The 25,417-nt window shown below is 38.8% G+C and overlaps 1 protein-coding gene across 1 annotated transcript in view; it reads left to right on the forward strand.

Annotated features, from left to right (window-relative positions):
• The window catches only part of LOC120632127 (ubiquitin carboxyl-terminal hydrolase puf), a 63,274-nt gene extending 38,302 nt beyond the window's left edge, over nucleotides 1–24,972 (forward strand). Inside the window, exons 41-57 of the mRNA XM_039901930.1 lie at nucleotides 3,973–4,081; nucleotides 5,084–5,242; nucleotides 5,938–6,138; nucleotides 7,834–7,980; nucleotides 9,186–9,362; nucleotides 10,020–10,253; nucleotides 11,293–11,427; nucleotides 12,163–12,353; nucleotides 13,544–13,741; nucleotides 15,550–15,665; nucleotides 16,682–16,797; nucleotides 17,433–17,694; nucleotides 18,771–18,947; nucleotides 20,092–20,231; nucleotides 20,923–21,057; nucleotides 21,975–22,251; nucleotides 23,657–24,972. Coding sequence (XP_039757864.1) covers nucleotides 3,973–4,081; nucleotides 5,084–5,242; nucleotides 5,938–6,138; nucleotides 7,834–7,980; nucleotides 9,186–9,362; nucleotides 10,020–10,253; nucleotides 11,293–11,427; nucleotides 12,163–12,353; nucleotides 13,544–13,741; nucleotides 15,550–15,665; nucleotides 16,682–16,797; nucleotides 17,433–17,694; nucleotides 18,771–18,947; nucleotides 20,092–20,231; nucleotides 20,923–21,057; nucleotides 21,975–22,251; nucleotides 23,657–23,862 — 2,980 coding nt within the window. The 3' untranslated portion in view covers nucleotides 23,863–24,972. The remainder of the gene's footprint in view (nucleotides 1–3,972; nucleotides 4,082–5,083; nucleotides 5,243–5,937; nucleotides 6,139–7,833; nucleotides 7,981–9,185; nucleotides 9,363–10,019; nucleotides 10,254–11,292; nucleotides 11,428–12,162; nucleotides 12,354–13,543; nucleotides 13,742–15,549; nucleotides 15,666–16,681; nucleotides 16,798–17,432; nucleotides 17,695–18,770; nucleotides 18,948–20,091; nucleotides 20,232–20,922; nucleotides 21,058–21,974; nucleotides 22,252–23,656) is intronic.
• The last annotated feature ends 445 nt before the right edge of the window (nucleotides 24,973–25,417 follow it).

The following is a 25,417-nucleotide window of genomic DNA, read 5'->3' on the forward strand; positions in this document are numbered from 1 at the left end:
TCGGCGCTTCAGGTCTGGGCGCCAAAAGGGTTTCGTCCACCTGGGTGCAATTATTATGTACCGGCCTTCCGCTTTGTTTAGGTGGCGCAGTACACGCGGGATGAGACCCGGTGGTGGAAAAATCCAAGCTAGATGGTATGTCCAAGATTTGCTGAACGCGTCGTGATAGCAAGCGTTCGAGTCTGAAAAGTCTCTGGTAACATAATTCGGAACGACGTAAGCGTGTTTTGATGCAAAGAGATCTATTTCGGGGGTTCCCCATAGGCTGAAGATTCTTTGATATTCTACTTGTTTCAGATGCCATTCGGAGGCTGTTCGATTTCGGGAGAGGCCGTCGGCCTCCACGTTGTATATTCCGGGAAGGTAATGAGGAACTAATACAACATCGAGATCGTCCACTAGGGCTAAGAGCTGTTTGGTCAGTTCTAACAGCGGAAGTGACTTCGTCCCTCCCTCGTTTTTCACGTATGACACAACGGTTTTGTTGTCGCTCTGCACGATTACTGAAGATTTTCTGAGGACTGACCCCTGCGCTGTTATTGCAGCTATTACAGCGTACATCTCTTTGAGGTTGCAATGCCATCTTCTCTGATGTGGACTCCAAACTCCGTGAATATTTTTGTTGTTTACTACAGCACCCCATTGAATATCCGAGGCATCTGTTATCAAGTAGTTTACCGGTTTGTCTACGGGATGTATCGGTCTCTGTTGATTGATGTTCTCTAACCACCATTCCAGTTCGATAGATACCTCTTCGCTGAAACGAGTAGTTTCTAAAGGTTCTTTGCGAAGGAGATTGCAGTGACGCTGCAACGTCCGGCAATGCAACCTTCCCCGATGGGTGATGAAGGTTGCAAAATTGAGGCACCCTAAGAGGCGTTGCGCCTGCTTGAGGGTCCATGAGCCTGCAGCTAGGAGAGACAGCAGATGATGGCGTATTCTGCTTACTTTTTCTGGGGGTAGGGACGCTGTATTGGTGTCGGTGTCCCAGTGGATTCCCAGAAACTCTACTGTCCTTCTCGGAGTGGTGACAGATTTTTCTGTGTTTAGACACCAACCTAGGCTGGTTAAGAAATTGATGGCCATCATTACCTGAGTTCGGAGAGTCGTTTTGCACTGATGAACAATCAGGTAATCGTCTAAATAGACTACTAAACGAAGACCTTTCATACGGAGCATTTCTGCTGTCCAGTTTGTGACTGTGGCAAACATTCTCGGCGCTGATGCCAGGCCAAATGGTAAGCACGTCATTTGCAGCAGGAAACCGTTGTAACTGATACGGAGGAAAAATCTGTGTTCTTGTTTGATCGGTATGTGGTAATAAGCCTGACTGAGATCCAGTTTGACCATCCAATCGGCAGGCTGTAGAAATTCGGGCATCTGCTGGTAACGGAATAGATGAAAATGTCTTGGCATCATATAACGATTCAAAGCCTTTAAATTGAAAATCACTCGACTCTTTTTGCTGTTCTTTTTTATTAGAAATAAAGGTGAGAGAAACGAGGGCGTTGTTGGTGCTGGTTCTACAATGTGTTTTTGAATCATTTCCTTTATTTCGTAAGTCATGGCTGGTGATACAGGGGTTCGAAATTTTTCTAGAATTTCTGAAGTTGGCATAACCAATGGTGGACTCTGATTCAATGGAATACGAGCCCCTGAAATTATTTTGAGCACAGGATTTGGAGGTTTGTAATACTGCCAGGTGCTTCGGTAATGCTGTAAGCAACCTCCTGAGAAAGTCGGTGAGTCATTTATTTCGATTTCCTGTTTTTCTTCCACTTTTGTCCTTTTGTCCCCCTCTCTTTTTTTCTGTAGCAGTGAAATGTCTTTTGGTTCGAAACTCTTTGTCTTGGTTATGTTTCTTTGTTTTATTTTGCGGATGAAAGGTTTTATTCTGATGAAATGATGAGGTAGACGGCTCTGGAGATTTCGGGCGGGTAGTTCGCGGCGGATTTTGTTTCTCTAATTTATCTAGCCCCCCATCTTACTCAAATAGGCCGATAGACCGTCTGGATTAAATATGTATTCAGACGATGGTGGAATCTTGTCAATATCCTCACGAGCGTACTTCGACTTCAGCTGCTTCAAAAGTGAGCGACGCCTTAGTTCCATGACCTCAGCACGCTTGCCGCAAACTATTTGCAAGATATCCTGGGTGACGTTGGTATATTTAGATTCTCTACCAAAGGACTCACTGATTTTAACACATAGAGAACTAGGTGTAAGTTGTGTATCTGACTTACCTGCCCTGTTAATTATTTCCTGTAAGGATTGATTAACACATTCATTTTGCGCCAGAAGCGCGTTAGAAAGGGCCGCAAAACTTCTTTCCATTTGAAACCATCTCAATGGTGACAAGGGGTCTTCAAAACGCCTGAGTTCTTCATTTACTCTAAGGTCTGTGAAGGCAGGGTAGGCCACATATTTTTTCTGAATATCGGTATAGCGGACAGAGTTCCACTCGGGCGAATTAAATCGTTGCAAAGATACAATTTTAGCCACACGATCCGGATTAGCGTTTGGCACGGTAGGTTCTTTGATAAAAACACCGAGTTCCGATATATTATCAAAAGTCTGTGTCTGGAGGTTGCAAATAAAAATCATGACTGAGGGTACTCGATACATTTGGTAAATTGGCCTCGAAACGTTGGCCTTGATTAGCATTAGAAAGCGTTTGAGATGCAGCAGTATTTAACGGGAAATTCGAAGTTAAGATATTGTTAACATGACTCACCAACTGTTGAGATAATACCTCAAATCTTCTATCAAGGTCAGACTCCTTCGAAATCGCACTTTCGCAGCGGCGTCGGCAACGTTTGTTCAGCGGCTCGCTGCCGTTCGAGGAATCGTCTGAACTGTTTGACGAGGAAGTCGAGGGGCCCGGAGTTGATCTTTTCCTTGAAGGCTCGTTCGGCGCACTTATTAAATCGTTTTCCATATTTAAAACGATTGGTTACGAATAGATACACTAACACTTTTATTCACTTTTATTTTTAAAGAGAAAAAATAATTTAATTTAAAAATAATTTAATTACGATATTAACTTTTTACTTTAAACTCAAAAGTTAAATCTTAAGCCAATGCTAGCAGTCGACCGCACGGTTCGACGAACGACGCAACAATGATCAGAGAACATGGCGGCTTGTCGTAAGTAACTTAGTTCACTCAGCTTCGTACGGAGGGCGTTTGAGGCGCAGGCGCAGGTTACGGGTAGGTACAACGCCATCTAGCGGTGAACACGGAACGAAGACGATGTACTCTCTCATAATGGACTTCGGACGTCAATCGGAACACATAATAAAGAACCGGCCTAATTTTTAGTTTGTGTTTTAAATAAATAATAGTGCTTGCATAACCATAAAAAATATTAAAAATTTTGCAGCGTTTAATGTACCCAAAAACAGCCTTTAAAAATTTTTTTTTTGAAAATGCCGTGTAATTGGTCTTATTACACAATAAATGACGTCATCTGTGCGTAAATAATGATGATCGAAAGTGTTCGAGTGATCGAGTGAACGGATGCTTTTTAAAAATCTCAAAATAATCGAAATAGATCATAAATCACATCCCCCCATTGAATGCGTATGGCATTGGGGCTTGTAGTGGAGGAGTTTAGAAAAAAACTATCATTACGTGCGTTGGAAGCGTATTTTGTAAGAATTGGATTTTTGTTTTAAATATTAAAACCAAAAACCAGATCTTTTATGACAAATTAAGATTATTCTTCACTAACTGTTTTCGGGTGTTTTCATCAGCTTTTTTGCGCGTTTTCACAAAAACTTATAATATAAAAAGTAACCTATATACTCTCCATTCTTTCAAGTGACTCTGTGCCAAAAATCAAGTTGCGTGAAGGAAGGGGAAACAAACGCGCGCTTTCCCATTTATAATATTAGTTAAAATTACTCCTTAAGAGTTCATTATATCTTAATTTAGTATGTATGAAGTTCAAATATTTATTTTCCTTTTTAGGTCTAGTCATTGTGCCCTATACCTACAGGGCGTGGAAGAAGGCGAGGATAACAGTAAATTGGGTGAAGCGAGCTGTGTTACTAGGTTTATAAGGATGTTGTTATCGTTGGTGAGTTGAAATAGTTAAACTTTATTATTTATTAATATTTAGGTCGTCTGCACCCAATGTGGTGGAAAATCTCTACCAAACTAAAAAGACCTATGTCCAGCAGTTGAGGATTTTCTAGTTTTTGGGACGATTAGGTGTTGTATGGAATTCGGTTTTAAATGTCAAATTAACAGTGAAACCGATGCTAATGAAAGAGTTGGCTTCATAAGGACACATTTATATCTACATCTTTGAATTAACTAAGCATTCTCTTAGATTCATAGTTTGAGATATCGGTTTCTCTTAAAATTATAACCTCTTATATCGGTTTTAAATGTCAAATTAACAGTGAAACTGATGCTAATAAAAGAGTTGGCTCCGTAAGGACACATTTACACATCTTTGAATTAACTTAGCATTCTCTTAAAATTATAACCTCTTATATCGGTTTTAAATGTCAAATTAACAGAGACACTGATGCTAATGAAAGTGTTGGCTCCGTAAGGACACATTTATACATCTTTGAATTAACTTAGCATTCTCTTAGATTCATAATTTAACAGTAACACCGATGCTAATGAAAGAGTTGGCTCCATAAGGACACATTTATACATCTTTGAATTAACTTAGTATTCGCTTAGATTCGTAACTTCTCAATATCGGTTTTAAATGTCAAATTAACAGTAACACCGATGCTAATGAAAGAGTTGGCTCCATAAGGACACTTTTATACATCTTTGAATTAACTTAGTATTGTCTTAGATTCATAACTTCTCCATATCGGTTTTAAATGTCAAATTAACAGTGACACCGATGCTAATGAAAGAGTTGGCTCCATAAGGACACTTTTATACATCTTTGAATTAACTTAGTATTGTCTTAGATTCATAACTTCTCCATATCGGTTTTAAATGTCAAATTAACAGTGACACCGATGCTAATGAAAGAGTTGGCTCCATAAGGACACATTTATATATCTTTGAATTAACTTAGCATTATCTTAAGATTATAACTGTTCCATAGATGGAGAACGGGGCTCGATCTCATTTACGACACTTGACGGAGTACTTCAGCCTGTTATACGAATTTAGCAAGATGGGTGAGGAGGAGGGGAAATTTATGCTGCGAGTTAACGCTATCTCCTCCATGGTCAACTTCTATTTGGGGCAGAACTCTAACACGGTATGCATATATTACGTTAATTTCTACTTTCTCTTATGCTTGTTTTCACTACGCGAACAATACATTCCCTTAGTAAGTAACAATCTTCTTAGATTAGGCTAACGAGATTTCTAGGCTTGGTAACTAATATAACCGAACTTGTCTATGATTCTTGGCACAAGTTGTCATATTTTGTGTTTTACGATATTTAAAAAAATTCTTATGGATGTATTAAATTTATTAAAAAAATACTAATTTTTTTTTTCATCTGTTAAATGTTATATTACGATTTCCTTTTGCATTACGCACCCTCGACGTGACGTAACTTTAGATGGCACCTAACGTCGTTAAACTTTATCTAAGAGTTGGTAAAGCGTATTTTTATCTTCAAGTATCATCGAAATCATTAAAGTGATCCCTTAGTTTTAACCACTATGCTTTCACCACTAATTTATATTATTATTCACTAGCTGTTTCCCGCGGTGTCGTGTTTTTTTGGTATGTTATAATTCTCGCGGGAACTTATTTTTTGTGGGACAAAAGTAACCTATTATTTAATTCAGAGTATTATCTATTTCTATTCCATATTTCAGTCAAATTAGTTCAGAAGTTATTGCGTGAAAGAGTAACAAACATTTTTAATACAAATAGGATGTACCCTATAGTGGGCTGAACCATTTCTAGTTCATATTACAACTTCAACCTCACTGTTATAGGTGGAGTCCCCTACCGAGGAAGCGAGCGGCAGCGGTAGCGGTAGCGGCAGTGGGGCGGCGGAAAGTTGCGGGGACAAACTAAGGCCTGGCGCCTTAGACAAGATGGTGGCATTGGTTAGCGGACTGGTGGAGAGGTCGCGGGACGCCGCCGGACATCTCGCTTTAGCCGACCCCGACGCTCGGGCCTTATTACATGCGAAGGTATACTATATATTATAGTTATTATTTATTTATTTATTATGTACAGAACGAAAGAACGAGAACAGAATCGTAAACAATGACTGTTGTATTTTTTTTTATTATACTAATGGTGAATCGTTGATAGCGCATCGGGTAGGAGTTCTTGGAGACATAACTTTCTGAGGGCAGAGTTCGAAGTCCCAACACGCATGTCTAACTTTTCTAAGTTATGTGCGTTTAAAGTAATTGAAGTATCACTTGTTTCAACGGTGAAGGGAAACATCGTGAGGAAAAACCTCCATGCCTGAGAGTTCTACATTATGTACTCAAAGGTGTGTGGAGTCCACCACTCCACGCTGGGCCAGCGTGGTGAACTGCGGTCTTGACCGCTTATTATTTTGGGAGGAGACCCGTGCTCTGTAGTGGTCCGGTAATGTGATGATGATGATAAATGGTGATGGAGCGAAACTCGCGTTGATAATACACTGCCAAAGAGATTCCAAATTACCTCCGTCGGGTATCGAATGCGAAACCTTCCTTTGCGCCAGAGGTACCCCTCTGTCATAATTATTTTTATCTTTATTCTCAAGTTACGACAAGCATTACAGCGGTTTCACACATACACTTATATTATGGTGGTGCATCAATACCAACATTTACATTCATTATAAAAAGCCCGAGGCTGTGTGGTTCGATTCCAACAACTAGAAAATTAGAAAATGTATGATGAACATGAATGTTTGTTCTTTGTCTGGGTATTTGTCTGTATAAGATTCAACAGTTATCTTAGCACCCATAACGCAAGCTACGCTTACTTTGGTCTAGGTCTATTTATTTGACATTCAAACTTAGAATTGTGATTAAATAACTAATACAATGATTTAATATGACACTATAAATCTCAGAACATTATTTTATATAATTGAAAACAAATAAGATTATTATTAATATGACTTAATGTCTAAATTTTGCATGTTAATGTATTAACAGAATATGTTGGAACTTTATATCCTAAACACCAATAATTAACCCATATTTAGCTAAATAAATATTTCATTTCATTTCATTAACCCTAAGGTGGAGCGCGCTTGCCTAGAACATACCTATTCACTCTTGTTTTGAAGGTGAATGAATGAATACACTTTTATTGTACACCAAAGAAACAAAAAGTAGTTACAAAGATATAAATACAATCAAGAGAGTACAATTTGGTGGCCTTATCGCTACATAGCGATTTCTTCCAGGCAACCAATGGCGTAAAAGGAAAAAACGTAGAAAAGAGGTAGGTGGTGCAATAAATAAGAAGGTACTCATATTGTAGGTAAAACCGGGGAAAGTAGAAGCGAAACGAACAGAAACGAAGATGCGGAGCGCTTCGTACGCGTCCGCGGTATATCGACCACGTAGGGATGCGAATCCTTACGGTGCCTCGCGGTTCGATGGTGAAAAGGCGAGGGGGGAACTAGATCAAATAGTTCTTGAGCACACTCTCTGAAATACATCCTATAGAACACCGAAAGGCAGGCAACCTTGCGACGATGTTCCAAACTCTGAAGTTTTTTATTGGCTAGGTCACCGATGAGCCTTCTAGCACGACGATCCATCGACTCCAGGGCGTCACGCTGATACTTGGCAGAGCTATCCCATAAATGGGAACAGTACTCCATTTATTCATAAGTAAACTCTAAAAGTTTTAACGTGGTTATCTTTTTTCAGGGGTTTCCTTTCATCTACCAGCAGACCCGGGACTGTTTAAACCTGCAACAGACCAGGTCGCTGATTTTTGCGCTATGCCGGTGGAACGAGGCGCTCGCGCAGAAGGTCGTCAACATGATATTCCAGGCGATCGCTAAACATTCCGAGGTAATCATCAGCTTATAAATGTCCCACTGCTGGCATCCACTCTCGAAGGAGGGATATAGAGCTGAGACCCACCAAGCTGCTCCAGTTGACTCACTTACATGATTTTTGGATTTTTTATTGCCTCTGCTCACGGTTGCAGGAATTCGTTTCCTGCAACCGTGAGCAGAAGTACACATGCAAAGATCGTTTCATTTTTTAATAACGCGACAGATATTAGTTTACTTTGTAATTTTTAATAACGCGACAGATATGTGTTTACTTTGTTATTTTTAATAACGTGACAGATATTAGTTTACTTTGTAATTTTTAATAACGCGACAGATATGTGTTTACTTTGTTATTTTTAATAACGCGACAGATATGAGTTTAATGAATTTATTTGGCCGCTCAACATCTACAGATATGCATTTTCAAACAACTTTTGCCGGCCGCTGCTCACATGTATCTTGCCAGCACGGCTAGCATGGGCAAGAGACAATTATCTATCTCCCCGGGGAAAGGATAGACATTTATCTTCACTCACAGATTTATCCACTCTCAGAACATTTGGAAATAATTTCCAAATGATGTATGTGTAATAAGAACTGAAGTAAACTTCTCCCATTCCATGTTCCTATGCTTTAGCAGGTGGACGCGTTGATTATATTCCCCGTCAGGGGATATAATCGAGGGATATCATTTTTGTCTGCTGTCTGTGCTAGCCCTGCCGTACGGCATTTTCGATTTATCACAAAGAAGGTCGTTTCGTTTGGTGCCTTATTCAAATTGGTATCAAAAATTAAGTTTAAAATCCCAATTCTTAACTTAGACGGTTAAAAATCTTTTAATGAGATCAATTAGTGGTTCTATTATTTCCGTCAACTTTTTTAAATCTACTTCAAAAAAAAATCAAAAGAGGTACGTCACTTGTGTACGCAAAAACAAAACAAAACAAAACGAAAAATACTCATTGTGAACAGTACCATCAATCAAGGTACAATAATCGTATGTGTCAAAAATAACCTTAATTCACGAAATTACATTTGCTTTTAACTCTGAAATCTGGCGAACTAGATTTTTAATGTTTTTGGTAATGTATTGTAATTATTATACCCTTCTAAATGAGATAAATTCCATGAAGGCACCTTATAAGTACTATTCTCCTTTCCAAGGACGTTTGAGCAAATATCGTTGATAGCTTGGTAAAATGCTTGCCTTTGTTTCAGAGCTGCGGTCCATTTTTTAAATTGCTGACGTTGCTCGTGGAGGGCAGCGGGGGTGGGACGGGCGGGGGGATGGGCGCGGCCACCGGCCTGCCTTGCTTCACCCAGCTAGTGCTCGGCCGGCTGTGGGACGCGGGGGACGTGTGCCCGCACGCAGCTTTGGAATGGCTCGCTATGCAGGTCCGTTGTAACCTTATGAAAATTGTTATGAACATATTTTTTTACAATAAATGTAATTTTTTTTTTAATAACACAGTAACGTGCTTTGTTGTAACATTCTATCGTGTTAATGCTCAATTTATTAAATTAAAAATATACAGAATCCTCATTTAGACATTATTGTGTCCAAAAAAATTTTTTTTTTACAATAAATGTAATTTTTTTTACTAACACCGCAGTAACGTGCGTTGTTGTATTTTGTAGAATCCTCATTCAGACATTATTGCATGCAGTGCATTGTGCACAAAAACATTTTTAAACGTAATTTTTTTTTACTAACACCACAGTAACGTGCGTTGTTGTATTTTGCAGAATCCTCATTCAGACATTATTGTAAGCAGTGCATTGTGCCCAAAAACATTTTTTTTTACAATAAATGTAATTTTTTTTACTAACACCACAGTAACGTGCGTTGTTGTAGCACTCCGGATGATGAGAGAGTGATGAACATGATTGTTTTTCAGTGTCTGGGTGTTTATCAGTATATTATTATATCCATAAAAATATTCAACTGCTATCTTAGTACCCATAACACAAGCTACGCTTACTTTGGGGCTAGATGGCGATGTGTGTATTGTCATAGTATATTAGTATATTGATTAAGATTATTTTTATTAGGTGCCTCGGAACAAAGCAGCCCACGCGTGGGCTCTGCGCACTGCGGACCGCTGGCTAGAAGTGCAGTTACTGGCCGCGGGGCCCGCACGAGTTCGTGCGGCTGCGGCTCTCTTGCTGGTCGCACTGGTACCATCGCAGCACTTCCGTGCGGGCTACGCGCGGGCCAGACCGCTGCCAGCGCCCGCGTTGCACCTAGCCAAACTACCCGACACTGCCCATCATACATTGCATCAGGTATTTATTTTGGAATTTTTCTTAAATCGGATGCCTAATAATTTGGGCACGACTTTTGACGACGTTGACATTTTGGTTACGACACCGATTCGGCGTTGCGTAATGTTAAGGAAACTAGTAAACTGACATTTGACAGATGAAAAAAATACTAGTTAGGTTATAAAAGGTGCCCAGTAAAAATCGATTGGTGAAAGGTAAATGTATGCCTAGGTATCTTCTTTGAATAGGCGTAACTTACTTATGCATTGCATTGTGCGTCATTAATGAAAACGGGCATACGACTGATACGGCGCGAAGATACCTTCTGGTGTCATAGTGGTTCTCCAATATCATCATCAGCATATCAACCGATAGACGTCTACTGCTGGACATAGATCCTTGGTAGGATGTTCCAAATTACACGGTTTTGGTCCAGCGGCTAACTGCGATCGCAGGTCTGTCCACCTCGTTGGGGGTCGACCAACGCTGTGCTTATCAGTGCGGGGTTTCCATTCCGGCACCTTGGGACCTTTGGAACGTCCATCGTCGAACGTCCGTAAACTGCCACTTCAGCTGCGCGACTAGTTAAGCTATGTCGGTATCTCCTCATTTCTGATTTGATCACGTAGAGATACTCCGAGCATAGCTCTCTCCGTCTCCAGTTGAGTGACTCTGAGCCTTCTTATGAGGCCCATAGTTAGCGACCGTGTTCCTTTATTTCGTTTATCATATCACTTCAAAGGGAGGATGATATTAAGAAGATCGCAGGAACAAACTGGTTACAAACAGCCAGAAATAGACCAAAATGGAAATCCTTGGAGGAGGCCTTCACCTGAGAGGGGTCCTTGCAAATTAAATATTAAAACCAATAATTAATTAATTCTTAAATAAAATAAAAGAAAAAAAAATGTTAAAACGAATTTGTACTGTAAACTTTATAGACACTATTTTTTAATTCATTCTTTTTTTACTATGTTTGTAATATTATTTTGCATGGAATAAAAGGCTTTTTTATTTTTTATTTATTTATTTATCACTTCAAACAAAATCTTTGTTGCAGGTTTACACAATGCTATTGGGCAAATTAAAAGCCGCTCGAAAGTACACAGACATCGCGGTTCACGGTACCATGAAATTGACGGCTTACTTTGGCGTTATGTCGTATTGCGTCGTTAGCAGAGTGGAAAAGTTAATGGTATGTACTATTAATAATAAAGTTTCTTAAAACATTTCATTTTATTTCAATACATCTTCTAATAACGATTTTTTAATGTCTCTAATTTCTACTATTCACTACTAAAAAGCCCTCATTATTTTTAGTCTTTTCGTGAATCGTTTTCCCTTGGCACGAACCTCTTACCAAAAATTAAAAAGTCAAGGTCAAATTGCTGTTCTGGGTATTGTGGTAAGTGACGACGCAGGCTAAGATGAAAGCGGGCTAATCTGTAAGGGGTATTGCAGTATTAAACAGTTCCAGAAAGCTAAATTAATTGGCGGCCTGTTTTTCGGCGGTAGGGTGGTAACTAGCCACAGCCTTATCACCAGACCAGACCAGAGGAAATTCGGAATTTTTATATTATAAGCATTTATGTATATTACTCATAAAAATATTCATCTGTCATCTTAGTACCCAAATCACAAGCTACGCTTACCTTGGGGCTATATAGCGATGTGTGTATTGTCGTAGTATACATATATATATATATATATACATATATATATATATATACATATACATTTTTTTTCTAGCGTCGTATATATATAATAGTAGACCAGAGGTACTATATATATAATCATCAGTGCATTCCCTCGTTCTTCTAGGACACCCGCGGCAAGGAAAGTGGTGGTGACTACTGTATTTTGATCTGCCGTCACCACACTGCACACGTCGTATAACCACGCGGTAATTACGGTCTCTTTTTTGCCGCAGTTCGGTCAATATTTCAACGATTTATGGGAGCTATATCACCCAGCGATATCGGAGCCATCCGTAGCGGTCCACCCCAACAAACAAGCGCTGCTGACATTCTGGCACGCGGTCTCTGTGGACTGTCCTGAGAACGTACAACTGATGCTGGCCAACCAGAGGCTAACTAAGCACATCGCATTCAATTACATACTGTAAGTCATTCAAGTTGCATTGCTCTTTTAACCATCGGTAATTGAATGAATGAATGAATGTATGAATGAAAACACTTTTATTGTACACCAAATAAACATTGATAAACGACTTAGACACCGGGAGGTATCTTTGCATCGTTCGAGTCCATGTAGGACTGAGGTGCATAGATAATGCAGTCTTATTTATATCAAAATACCCACCAACTCAATGTCATGAACATAAATATCTGGCAAATATGAATTTGTAGTTATCAAAAGTTTGATTATTTACCCACTTATTTACTGTAGCAACATACAGAATAATTTAAAATAAAAGTTTAACACAAAGTATACAATTTTTCGCTACGTAGCGATCTCTTCCAGGCTAACAATGGCGTAAAACCCAGCTCAAGAAGAGAGGTAGATGGTGCATATAAATATACATATATATTTTCGTATATACCTTATAAGTGAAATTAAGTGAAATTTAATTAGTTAATCGTTAAAGTGTTAAATGGAAAAGAGCAACTGCCGATTTTATTTCCTGATGCTTCCCAGTAGAAATTACCTTCCGAACCGGTGGTTAACACTTACAGACACAAACGGAGAGAGTTGGCGTTTCAAGTGCTCATATTAGATCAACTCGAAATATATATATTAACCTATTGCAACAGGTCTTAAACCAATTATTCTTTTATATTCCATGCTTTATTTCATTATTCTTTATTTAGAATTGGACAATCTTTATTGAATGTCAATAAAGATTGTCCAATTCCACGAGGCCTCGGTCATAAGCTTAAGCGAGTTTAAATATAGCTGCCGCTTTTAAATTTAGTATATATTCGATAGAAGCAGGCGTTACTTTGCGGAAATCCATGATATGAAAATTCAGGTTAATTTTCTGTACTCCAGTTATAGCAAGTTAAGCTTTATTTTCATAATTTTAGTTTACTTTTTAGCGGTACCCTAGTGGTTAATTCTTCGGCCCCCTTGGGGTGGGGTGACCAAATTTGAGTCCCGGCACGTACCTTTTTGCGGGGTTACTTGCTTTTTCATGTGAGCAATTTCATATCACTTGCTTTAACGGTTAGGGAAACATCTCGAGGTACCTGCATGCCTGAGAGTTTTCCATCTAAACACTTCTCATTGTGTTGTACTCGTGCCCCGTAATGACCGGTAACGGGTGATAATAATGAACTTTTTAATGGTAGTGCGGACCACGAAGACGGTGAAGTGGTAGCGTACAATCGCGCAATGCTACCACCGTACTACGCCTTGCTTCGGCTGTGCTGTCGGAGATCGGCCGCGTTTGCACGTTCGCTCGCACAGCACCAGAACATCCACTGGGCATTCCGCAACATTGCGCCGCACGCGCATCTCTACCCGGGCGCGGCGGACGAATTGTTGAGGTATAGTATGATAAACGTGCATTTTTTATGTTCTCTTTCATTGCACAGCCATACAAAAGCAGACTACCTTCGGAAAATTATTAATTAATTATTGTGGGCGTGGCCAAATCTCGGTATATAGATGGAGTGTAACAAGAATAAATAAATACATTAAACAGTGGTATGAGGGAATCATCCGAAATTTCACTGACAGTGCTGTTAGCAGTAATAGCGGTAGTATATTCGCAGCAACATTAACTTCTAAGAATGACTTTAAAGTTGTTACCATAGTTCATTTTATGGTGTTTTTACTTGAAAAGATAGATAACCATTATCCAAAACGATAGTCTGTGGAATATCATGCACAAAATATTATAAATAAACTGACAACCATTGTAAATAATGATAGTGTGTGGAATACCATGTATCAAAAATATATATATTATAATATTGTCATTTAGTTATTCCGTGGCTCGTAGTAACAGATAATTAAGAAAGTATTCGGTACGGATTTTTCTATTTTTAGCAATATGTTCTACTCTTCGTATTATTGTCTTATCTGTTCTTACATTAGCTACGCAATAAATTTAAATTTATATAATCCTTATAAAACAACATTAGTCATTATAAAACAAAAGTCGATAAAAGCAATCGACGTGCTAGTCCTAGAAACGGACATATCAATAATATAGTAATATTATTTAGACATATAATTAATATAGTGAATAAATTAGTGATATCCGCATATCATTTGAGAAATGTACAAAAATCTGGTTTTTATTTTATAACGTGATACCGAAGGTCATATTAAATCTACCGTTACCTTACTTAAAACAATGTATTAAAACACATTTAATAAATCGTAGCTACACGATTGATGAATTTCTTAGCGACAAGGCTGCTTGGAACAAGGCCGCTCTGCTTTTAGAGAAGTTAGGATAATTCTAAAGATGGGTAATCTGATAATGATGTTTAAAAAGAGCAATATGAATTTTTTGCCGGTTCTTTTCTGTAGAATCTTCCTTCCGAATCGGTGATACAGACTACAGTCACTACAAACAGACTTACTTGATGTTTCAAAAGTGCTTAAGAAGTAAGTGGCCCAAAAAACGTGTGTGTACTTATGTACACGCGTTAAAAGTTATACTTCTTTGGCGTTACAAGATAAAAATCTTCTCAAAATTTTTATCTATCGCCTTATTCTAGGTTTGTAGAAAAAACGACACTAACAATAAAAAAAAGGTTTTTGATACATTGAAAGTTTTATTATAACGCATTATGTAGAAATAATAATAAATGTGAAAAAAAAATTTAAGATTAAAATTATTCAATGGCTTATGCTTCATCAGTTTTATTCAGTAGGCGAATATCTAAAACTAAAGGTTTAAATTATTGTGTTTCATGGTTTATATTTTGGTTTACTTTATATTATTTAATTTTAAGTGGACATTATTTAATTTCACAGTTTTGATACCTTAATTTTCTGACATTTTGTATAAAATGGAAAAATTATTTTATAATTAAGGTGTTATTATAATTTGCATGCCATCGAATGGCAGATTGTAGCTCGAAACATGTTATGTTTTATTATAAGATCAATTTTTTAAACCTGCAATCACGCAAATAAAGATTTGTATTTGAATTTGAAAATAAGAAATAATAATAATTCTCACGCAGATGTCCTTTGTTGGTAACTTTTTGAAAAACTAAAATGTTGAGTATAGCCAACTTCAGGGTGTCGGTTTCATGTGACGGTGTGCGCGCGCATTGTAATAAATTCCTCTCATCACGCGCCATAAGAAGTTTAACTTCAAATAATTGTTACATAGGCTAGCGCGGATACTAGCGGCGCGAGGCGGGTCTGGCGCTGCCAGCACTCCTGAAGGCACGGACGCACGAGAGGCCGCAGCTTTTCGACGGAGCACGCTATCAGCATATTTGCAGGGTACGTTCATTACGCTACGCTTACGTACGCTTTGTCATTGTGGGTAAAAATATAGTTATTTAATTTATTTTGTTGAAGCCCATAAAAAAATCGAATAGATTGGTGACACGCTTACAAATTGGGATGCACACTACCCCTTTATCTCGACAGGTGACGCTGCCATAGACTTTTTTTTTTTTTTTGTAGGTTACCTTTTATGTCAGCCCCCATCGTTACACACCATAGACTTAAGAATATAAACTCCGCGGGCCGCCATACGCCTTATTTTTCATACACCTTCATTTGTATAATCCACGAAATACTTGTTTTGTGTATCGACGACATGGCTGGAGCACTTGCGGGTCCCTCTGATATCAGCTTGGCCCGATCTGCATTGCTATAAAATCTAAGGCACGCGCGATATACCGTGTCTTTCTATGAACATTCAATAATTGAACTATCTTACTTATTTCTATGTTTTCTGTTCATAGTAATTTTCTAGTCTCAATTATTATTATTATATACACTATTACAATAATAATAAAGCCCTTTCTTACTGAAAAAACCTAATTGTTTAAAACATAAATACTGAAACTATTATTATATTTAAAACAAAATGTTCCTTATAACTATTTTTCTTGACCTACTATTTATTTTTTCCTTTGGGCGAAGGCCTCCTCCATTCCTTTACATGCATCTCTATCACGCGCCAGTCTTTGCTATGTTGCTCCCATTATTATTAAAATACACGTGTATAATTTCAAAAGCTTTCCTATTTTAAAAATTATGTTGAAATCAAAACCGTTTTCACTCGTTTTATTCTAATTACATAAAGATCGGTGCAGTATCTGAGCCGAACCTATTTAAAAACAAACAACCAAAGATACACATTTTTGCATTTATAATATTAGTATCGATTGTTACGTGCAATTTGATATAACTGTTAGTTCCATCTTATAACATCTTATTCCATCTTATAAAAAGGTAGTTCCATGTTATAAAAAGTGATTTAAGAGATTAAGATATAGTGTTTGCAGGTTTGAACGGACGCACGTGTTGGACGACGTTGATCTCTGCGTTCTGCACGCTCGTTGAGAACGAGGACGACAAACTATACGTAGTCTACAATGGAGGGCTGCAGATGACTTTTGAAGTACGTTTAAAAATCGCTTTTAAATTACCTACATTTAAAAACTCGTTTGCATCATTTCCAGCCTTTATACTGACGAGTCTAAAGTCCTTTTTTAATATCAATCAGGCAGTGTTATAGGTTTGTTTGGTAAGATGTCTTTTTACTATAATAAGCATTTTTTTTTTTATATCATTACACTTTAGCCCTTGACTGAAATCTCAACTGGTGGTAAATGATGATGCAGTCTAAGATGGTAGCTCGCTATGATGGCAGGCTAACTTGTTAGGCAATGTGGTAGTCCTACCCCTGATCGGTTTCTACGCGATATAGCACTGGTATACTAAATCGCTTAGCGGCACGTCTTTGTCGGTAGGGTGGTAACTAGCCACGGCCAAAACCTCCCATCAGAACAGACCAGAGAAAATTCAGAAATTATAAATTCCCAAATTGCCCCTGCTGGGTATCGAACCCGGGACCTCCTACTTAAATTCACGGCACTCACCGTTGCGCAGGAGAGATCTTCAATATAATATTTCGTGTTTATTTGTAGTCGACAGCAATATTTCTGTCGCCAAGGAATTATTAATAAAATATTTTTAAACCGTTTTTTCTCAAAAATTGGTGCTTTGGTTTGATCAATACAATGATGAATACAGGCCCTGCACAGTCTCCACGCGGTGTACGTAGAGGGCGGCGCGAGCGCTGGCGTAAGCCTTAGCAGTGGATCAATTCGCTCAGAGCTAGTAGCGGCATTAAGATGGGCGCGTGCGTTATGCCGGACCTTAAGACTCCGGAGGGACGCGAAGGAAGCCCGGGCGTTGTTGCTGGCGTGCAAAGACTGGCCCGAGTGTGCCAGGCGGTTGCTGACGCTGCTCAATATGCATCAAAGGACGCCGAGGTTACCTCACGCTGCGCTAGGTACGTTATCAATAATATGCATGCAGGTGTTCGCACGCACGCACGCATGCATGTTTATAGTGTACGTCGAGGCTAAGTATGTCGGCATAATTGGCGAAACAAGTAAGAGACGCGAAATAAGCACTGGCCCGATTGCTGAGTCTGCTCAATTTGCATCAGATGTCGCCGAGGCTGCCTCACGCTGCTCTTGACAAGTAACCGATATACAACTTGGCGTCATGGCTATATTTAGATGGCTGTCCCAACGGGTAGGTGTACGCACGCACGTACGTATTGTACGTTGCGGCCGAAGACATAGTTATTTGCAAAATTTGCAAAACTAGTAATTGGCTTTGCAATTGGTGCGAGCGCTTTGCCATGTCTTAAGACTCGGGTGAAACGCGAAGGCGCAAAAGAAAGTGCGCTGACGAAGTTGAACGAGTTGTATTGCAAGTATATTACTGTAGCGGCCAGCTAAATAGGCTTCGACGGAAAAACCTGTGTACATTCGCAAATCAATCAGTGCCTCATTGTGGCCAAGGCTTTAGCCAGTACAGCAATTTCGATTTATCTCGACGAAGGTTTTCAAAATAAAGCTTCAATTTCCAAGCCCAATGTTTGTGAAAATATATTTTACTTTGGTATATTTTTCGGATATTTAATTCAAAGAATAGAATAGAATAGAATAAAAAAACTTTATTGCAACACAAAACAATAGGAAAAATACAAAGAAAACGGTAATAGTACTTAGTGGTAGGGTGCAAAGGCGGCCTTATCACTGAAAGTGATCTTTTATAGGCAACCTGAGCGTACGAAGCCGATAAAAAAGTGGAAAGTGCATGGTGCATAAAGTATGTTACAAAAAAAAATAAACTTACATAAAAATACATACTACATTCACATATTAAATACACAAATACCGATATAAATTTATATATACTATAATAGATATATAGGATATATGTTTATGCTATTGTAAACGTACATAATACTCAATTACATAGATAAGTAGTAATTTTTTAAGCGATGTTTAAACAGGTGGGAGCGAGTTCCACAGTGTTCCAGAATGTGTATCATAGTACATGCACAATGTACAGGTGTGGTGCGCGAGTTGGTACTAATTGGCGGTTGTGCGGCGCTGGGCGCGCTTGTGCCGCTGGCGGCGGGCGCGCACGCAGCCGCACGCGCCGCGTCCCGTCCGCGCGCCCGCACTTCGCACGCGCACGCGCAGTCGCTGCGACCCGCACTCTACAGACCCTATCACAAGTTTATTGGTAAGAAACATTGAACATTTATCATCTCATTCTCTCTTTTTTTCTCTCTCTCTCTCTCTCTCTCTAATCTCGATGCACATATGGGAAGACACTGACCCCCAAGACGCGGGATATCCTAGTTTGGGGGTCCAGGGTAATTTCAGAAGGAAGGAAGGAAAGAATCTAGGGTTATTCAAGGGGCGGATAAACAAATTCCTTAAAAGCCGGCAACGCATCGGTGGCTCCTCTGGTGCTGCAGATGTTTATGGGCGGCGGTGATCACTTACCATCAGGTGACCCACTTGCTCGTTTGCCCGCTATTAATATATTAAAAAAAAGAAAAAATATTGTACTTTTAAGCAAATAAAAACTGTTATTATTATTACTATTATTATCATCACCACCATCATTGGCCCACGGCAAAGCATGGCTCTGCTCTCAGGATAAAGAAGGTTTATTAATTTAGGAAAACCAACAGGGATTAAATTTTTTCATATCTAAGTTTTTACGTTCTTAGTGAATGTTCAGCTTTTCACTGGTTTTACAACATTTTCAAATAATATCGAAATTAATTTTATTTTAATTACATTTGTTTTGAGTCAATTTACCTACATACAGGACGACCGGTGTGGAGTATCAGAATCATCCCCATATATGTTCCGCATTTTTTTGTAGTTTTGGAATTATGATTTATTTTCGATTTTTTGAGGAATTCGACATGACCATCTTAAAAAATTTAACGTAGTCCACAATGCTGGCCAAGCATTGGTACTTAAATGGTAAGTTCAAGGATTTGTATTTCACGCACTTCGAGTACATCTCTTGCTTTAGCGGTAAAGGAAAACATCGTGAGGAAACCTGCATTCCTCACGATGTTTTAATGTTCTCAAAGGTGAACTATGGCGTATTCTTTTCTCATTGTGTGAGTAGACCCACTCCCCGTAGTGGTCTGATAATGAAAAATTTAGTACGTATATGTATAGGCAACAGAGATTTTTTTAATAAATTGTCTATAATATAATAATACTACCGTGCTTTCTTCGGAGGTAAAACTCCATTGTTCAACTCCAGGGTGCAAGTAATTTTGCCAAACATCAAGAACAACATCATAGGTAACAATAGTAAAAGGTGGGTAGTGCAAAGATAAATTGCATTGAATTTACAGACACATGTTGTCGAGTGGCGCGAAATCAACGCTGTATGTCCGAACAACTGGTGCTACTGTCTGCGCTGTGCGCGTTAGAGGCAGTGCCGCTGAGGTTTAACTACTTCGCGGCCTTCTGGAGGGACGTGGCTGCCTCACCGGTCAGTACAAAAAAATATAATATTAATTTTATTATTGGATAGAAGTAGGCGTTTCTAGATTCTTAGCAATTGTTCATTGTAAAGTCAACATCTCCTGAGGATGCTCCAGTGTCGGAGGGAAACGTGCTTAGAGTACTTTGCGGCAGGTCTTTCTTGTGTGGCATATAAAGTTTGAAAAAAATATAACATCAATATTTACAATCCTTTTTCTATCTTGCGATTCATTGTTCATTGTTATTTATTAGATTAATCGGACATCGTAGTTGAAGTATATTCTTTATTTCAAGTACACTGACCTCGAAAAGAGTGCCAATGACGATTTGCTTTAACGCTGTTGATTTCTTGAATATACATCAATTCTTGAAATAAATCTGTTTGTTGAGAGATTCAATCAAGGTCAAAATACATTATGCCCAAAATCCTCTTTATGCCTTTGAAGGACAGGTCCCCTAAGTATCAATATCGAGCATTTGGAACATTGAAACTTAACGTATAAAAGCACGGTCCCGCTCGCACAAGCCCGATTTTGGTTTGTAACTGAATTCACTTTAGTGTACAACTTATTACCGAACTGATTAAGAAGAAGTAGCTACTAGTGCAATTGGAAAAGTGTCAATAGAAAACATTTTTTTCCATTTCTCTTTTATTTATTTCTGTTTTTACTTAAAGTATTTTTGATTGATTTTTTTAGGCTGACGCGAAATTAGAAGAGATGCTGCTGGAGTGTAGCGTCGTGTCAGAATACGTGGATGCAATATTACTGGACGAGCGGGAGTCGCTGTCTGACCCCGCCATCTACGAGTTCATGCAGCATTACTACCCTAAGGTAATTTCAAAGAATATTTATGCCTTATTTCACTTACGACGGCAAAGGCAATGCTTATGTAACGCCTTATCAAAAATTCCTAGGCAGACGTTTCACCAGTCTATTTTCTCTACGCAACTCATAACTTGTGTATGGTTCTTGCCACAAGATGTGCTACAATACCATGTATGTATGTATCATATTTTTTGTTTTTCGTATGGATTAAAGATTATAAAAAATAAACTGGAGGGTTATAAACGCGCCCTGGTCTAAGAAGAGCTTACAAAAAACTTAGCCGGGTTTTTTTTAACATCATCTCACACTCAATACATAATTAGCTATGAAGTTAGATCTATTCTTCTTTGTAATCGTTTGTGTAAATCCTTAATATAATAGGATTTTTATATCAACTTTGAACTTATTGAGAGACATCCTCAGGATTTCATCCGGTCATTTGGTTTAAAAATAATATACAATTTCCCGAAACGGTGGTAGCCTAAGTGCCAGAAGCTTCGGTTTTACTATTGGGCCCAGTTCGAATCTCAGCCCGCACCTCTGGCATTTTTAAGTTATGTGCATCTAAGCAATTAGAATATCGTTTGCTTCAACGGGGAGAGAAAACATCCTGCATGCCTGAGAGTTCTCCATAATGGTGTGTTCACTAATCCGCACGGAGCCATCGTAATGGACTACGTCCTAAACCCATTGTAGGAGGAGACCCGTGCTTTGTTGTGGGACGGTAATGGGTTGATATGATGATTACAAGATGATGATAGACTTCGTTTCTCGCCGGCTTCTTCTCGTTAGAATCTGCCTTCCGAACCGGTGGAAGAGTCGCTTCAAACAGATAGACTTTACGTTTCAAAAGTGTTACATTAGGTCTACTTGAAATAAATTAATTTTGAATTTTGAATTTGGAATAATTATTTTGTATACAGTTGGGTTCAACGTCGAGTCCGAACGCGTCAAGCGTTGCGGGAGTGGCGGGCGGTTCCGGGACTACCGGCGCCGTGTTGGGAGGCTGCCGAGCCGCCGAGGCTCTAGCTGACGAGATAGCCGGAAGCGCCTCACTGGCTTCGCTGTCAACTCTGCTCGGGAACACGCATGCGCTGTTATTGCTTGCGGAGAGGGCGCGGCCGGTGCAGGGCTCACCACTAGCGCGTGCGTTACAACGTGCCGCCACCGCGTTGCATCAGAGATTGCTCCGACCCACCGGTGAGTACGCTGTTGGGTTAAAGGGTAGTAGTTTTTTGTTTTATAGTAATAACAGACCGCTCATTGGTCAGCCAAGTAGCTGTCAGCATGCCCAACTACGGATCACAAGGTTGTGTAAAGAACTGTTTGGGCTAAGAACTGTATAAGGTATTGTATATCTTATATTCAAATAATTTTCAGTATTTTCCCCGAGTTAGGAAATAGCGGTGTATATATATCCCCTTGTCTCGGACAGCAACGGCAAGCCGCCGGTTATTATCACTTCCTTGTGATAATAATCTTTAAAGCACACAAACCCGCATTGGAGCAGTGTGTTAGGTCTATGTTCTTAAACCGTCTCTCGTATTAGAGAGACGTATCGTAAGAGATCTGTGATCAGAAGTGGGATAGGCTCCGGATGAATAATAGTCGGACTGGATGCATATGAGCGCTGTGGGATAAGGGGAAGGTTCCAGATGTGATAGTCGGCAGGGAAATTTATGCAAGTGATGTTTGACATAAAATATTGCGAGATTTACGCCTGCTGCAAGCCAGTGGGGAGATACGTTATCAGCCTGCTGATGTAGTAGGAGGTTAGTTAACACCGAGTATACAGAGACTTACTGCCAAACGATTTAATGCCTTAGTATATTATATATATACTAAGGCTATTATATATATATATGTCTGCTCTTTGACATCGCTGTGATCGAGTAATGCGTTTTTCTGTGTCTCGCTGTCTCTATCAAACGACAAACTTACATTAAGTTTGTCGTTTGATAGAGACAGCGAGACCCGCTTTTTCCTGCTCGATTTTGCTTACATGATATCAATCATGTTTGTGGCAAATCGAGTTCTATTTTGATTTTAATCTCGAAAATATATTGGTTCATGTGGAGTGGACCATATGTGGTGAAGTCTGCTTCGGCGTTCGAGACGACGGGGCGAGGCTCGTGTACATAATTCATTACCATATAAAAACAAGAAACACTCCTACTGCACAAAAAAACTTTCGTAGGCAGATATCAGGGGACTCTGGATAGTTATATTATAAAAATTAAGCTTAATTTGCTATACTCCGCGAAGCAGGAGAATCTGGATGGTGTAATTTATAATTTCTTCGACCCTTATACTACACACAAAACAGATCTAGTTAGTTGGTCTAGTTAGTCGGGTAACATTTGATTCATTGATGGCATTGACTGATCAGCAGTTTGGATATCGCTATCGTTCATCGGTTCCTCTATGGACCCCGGGAAAGTTGTCCGGCTAGTTTTGACCTATGTTAATAAAAGTGGTTGTATATAGCTGCCATACCAATAAAAGGTTAGCTAGTACCATTTAAGATTCCACCATCACTAGGTTAGATTGCAACAATCAAAGGCTAACTTGTTATGGAAAAAATAAAAAAATGATTTCTCCGCAGAAGAGGAAACCGGAGAAACGGAAACGGGAGGTTCGCCGAGCGAGACCCGATGTCCCTCCGCCGAGGGCAGCGAAGCAGACGAACCTATCGAGGAATCCGACGAGTCCAGTTCCGAATCTCCGGCGCCTTCGCCCCCGGCAGACTTGCTGCCACTTCTATCACATGCGTTGCGACGCCTTCACCAATTGCAACCCCCTGATGACTGAGTAAGATACCCTTAGAATAATAGTACTGACTTAGTACCGAAGACATACTCCCCAAGAACACTTACGAAGGAGACGTTTCAAAAGTACTTGGCACATACAAATAAAGTTGTACCGTTTCAGGTCTTCTGGACACCAATTCAGTGACATCATAAGGATTTACCATTTGTTTTGTATATTTAATAATGTTCCTGGATATTAACGGAGTCGTCTCGTCAAACGTGGAAAAAAAATTGTATAACCGAGTGTCAAGTGTAAGATTTTCTACCTACGTTTAATTACTCGGTAGCGTGAAGCAACGATTTTTATGGAGTCAAAGGAGCGCCATCTACTTAGAATATTTGGCAACTGCATTGACAATAGATGGCGCTGTATCAGTACCATACAAATCGTAGTTAACTTTGACGCGATCGAATAAGTAAAACGAAAATCTCACACTAGGCACCCTGACGTCTTAAATAATAACAGCGTATATATTATGTTTATTTTTTAACTTTGAAAAGACATTACACAGTCCAGCCGGTTAAATAATGCGTTCCTATCAGTTCAGTTGATCGTGTAAAACATTGGTAAACAGTCTACACAACCTTGTATAAATTTCAAATAAAAAAAATACTATATTAAAGATTAAATTTTGCCATTTATTGTGTTTTGTTGTTTTTTTATTTGCATTTATTTGACATGATATAATTTTAAATGGTTAATTCAAATTAATCTTCGAATCCTTAAAACTTGCCACTAAATGACCGATGTCGTTTTCATGCCCACTGTACATTGTATTTGCATTTAGATGCTATATTTAAAACTTGATACTAAATTAACTGGACTGGGAAAATTTCCAATATGAGTGGCAATGATTTTAGTCCCGTCAGTTTAGGTTCGGTATGTCAGTGTAGACATATGCAAGCATTCCACGCTCCTGTCATCACAATATAACTAAATTTTAACTTCCAAGTGATCGGAAATATAATTTTATTATTAACCCTCTTTAGAAAACTTGAGAACCACAGACTACCATAAATGAAAATTTTGTCACCGTTAATTTTAAGCAAATGGCCTCTGCAACTATTTATTCTGTTGCATTAAAGAAAATGTCAAACAATGTACATTTTTTTTATTCAATCTTTAAAAAGAAATATATGTAACAATTAGAACACGATTTAACTGAAAATGTGTATGTTAAATTAAGTTGCCATTTATCAAAAATAATATCGTCATTGGGGGAAAAGTCTTTTGTATTAGTATAAAGGTTATTTTTGAAGTGTCTACATCCGTAATCGATTTTTTATTTATATTAGCATGTAGTATGTCGATGTATGCGTTACAATCTTTATATCATATTAAGAGCGTTCGAAAGGCAAATTAGACGGCATTTACCTCAGACAGCAAATAATACCTCGAAAACAAATTATGATTGCATTAAAAACGGAGTTTTATTCCATTGAAATAAGATTTATTGTTAAAAGAGAAGATAATTAAGGAAAAGACGAAAAAGTTAAATACAAAGTTAAAAGTTAAATTTATTCGCTATTTTAATGTAGTAGCTAGATTAAACTTG

Source organism: Pararge aegeria, chromosome 19 (genome assembly GCF_905163445.1).
Source record: "Pararge aegeria chromosome 19, ilParAegt1.1, whole genome shotgun sequence".
Lineage (NCBI taxonomy): Eukaryota > Metazoa > Arthropoda > Insecta > Lepidoptera > Nymphalidae > Pararge > Pararge aegeria.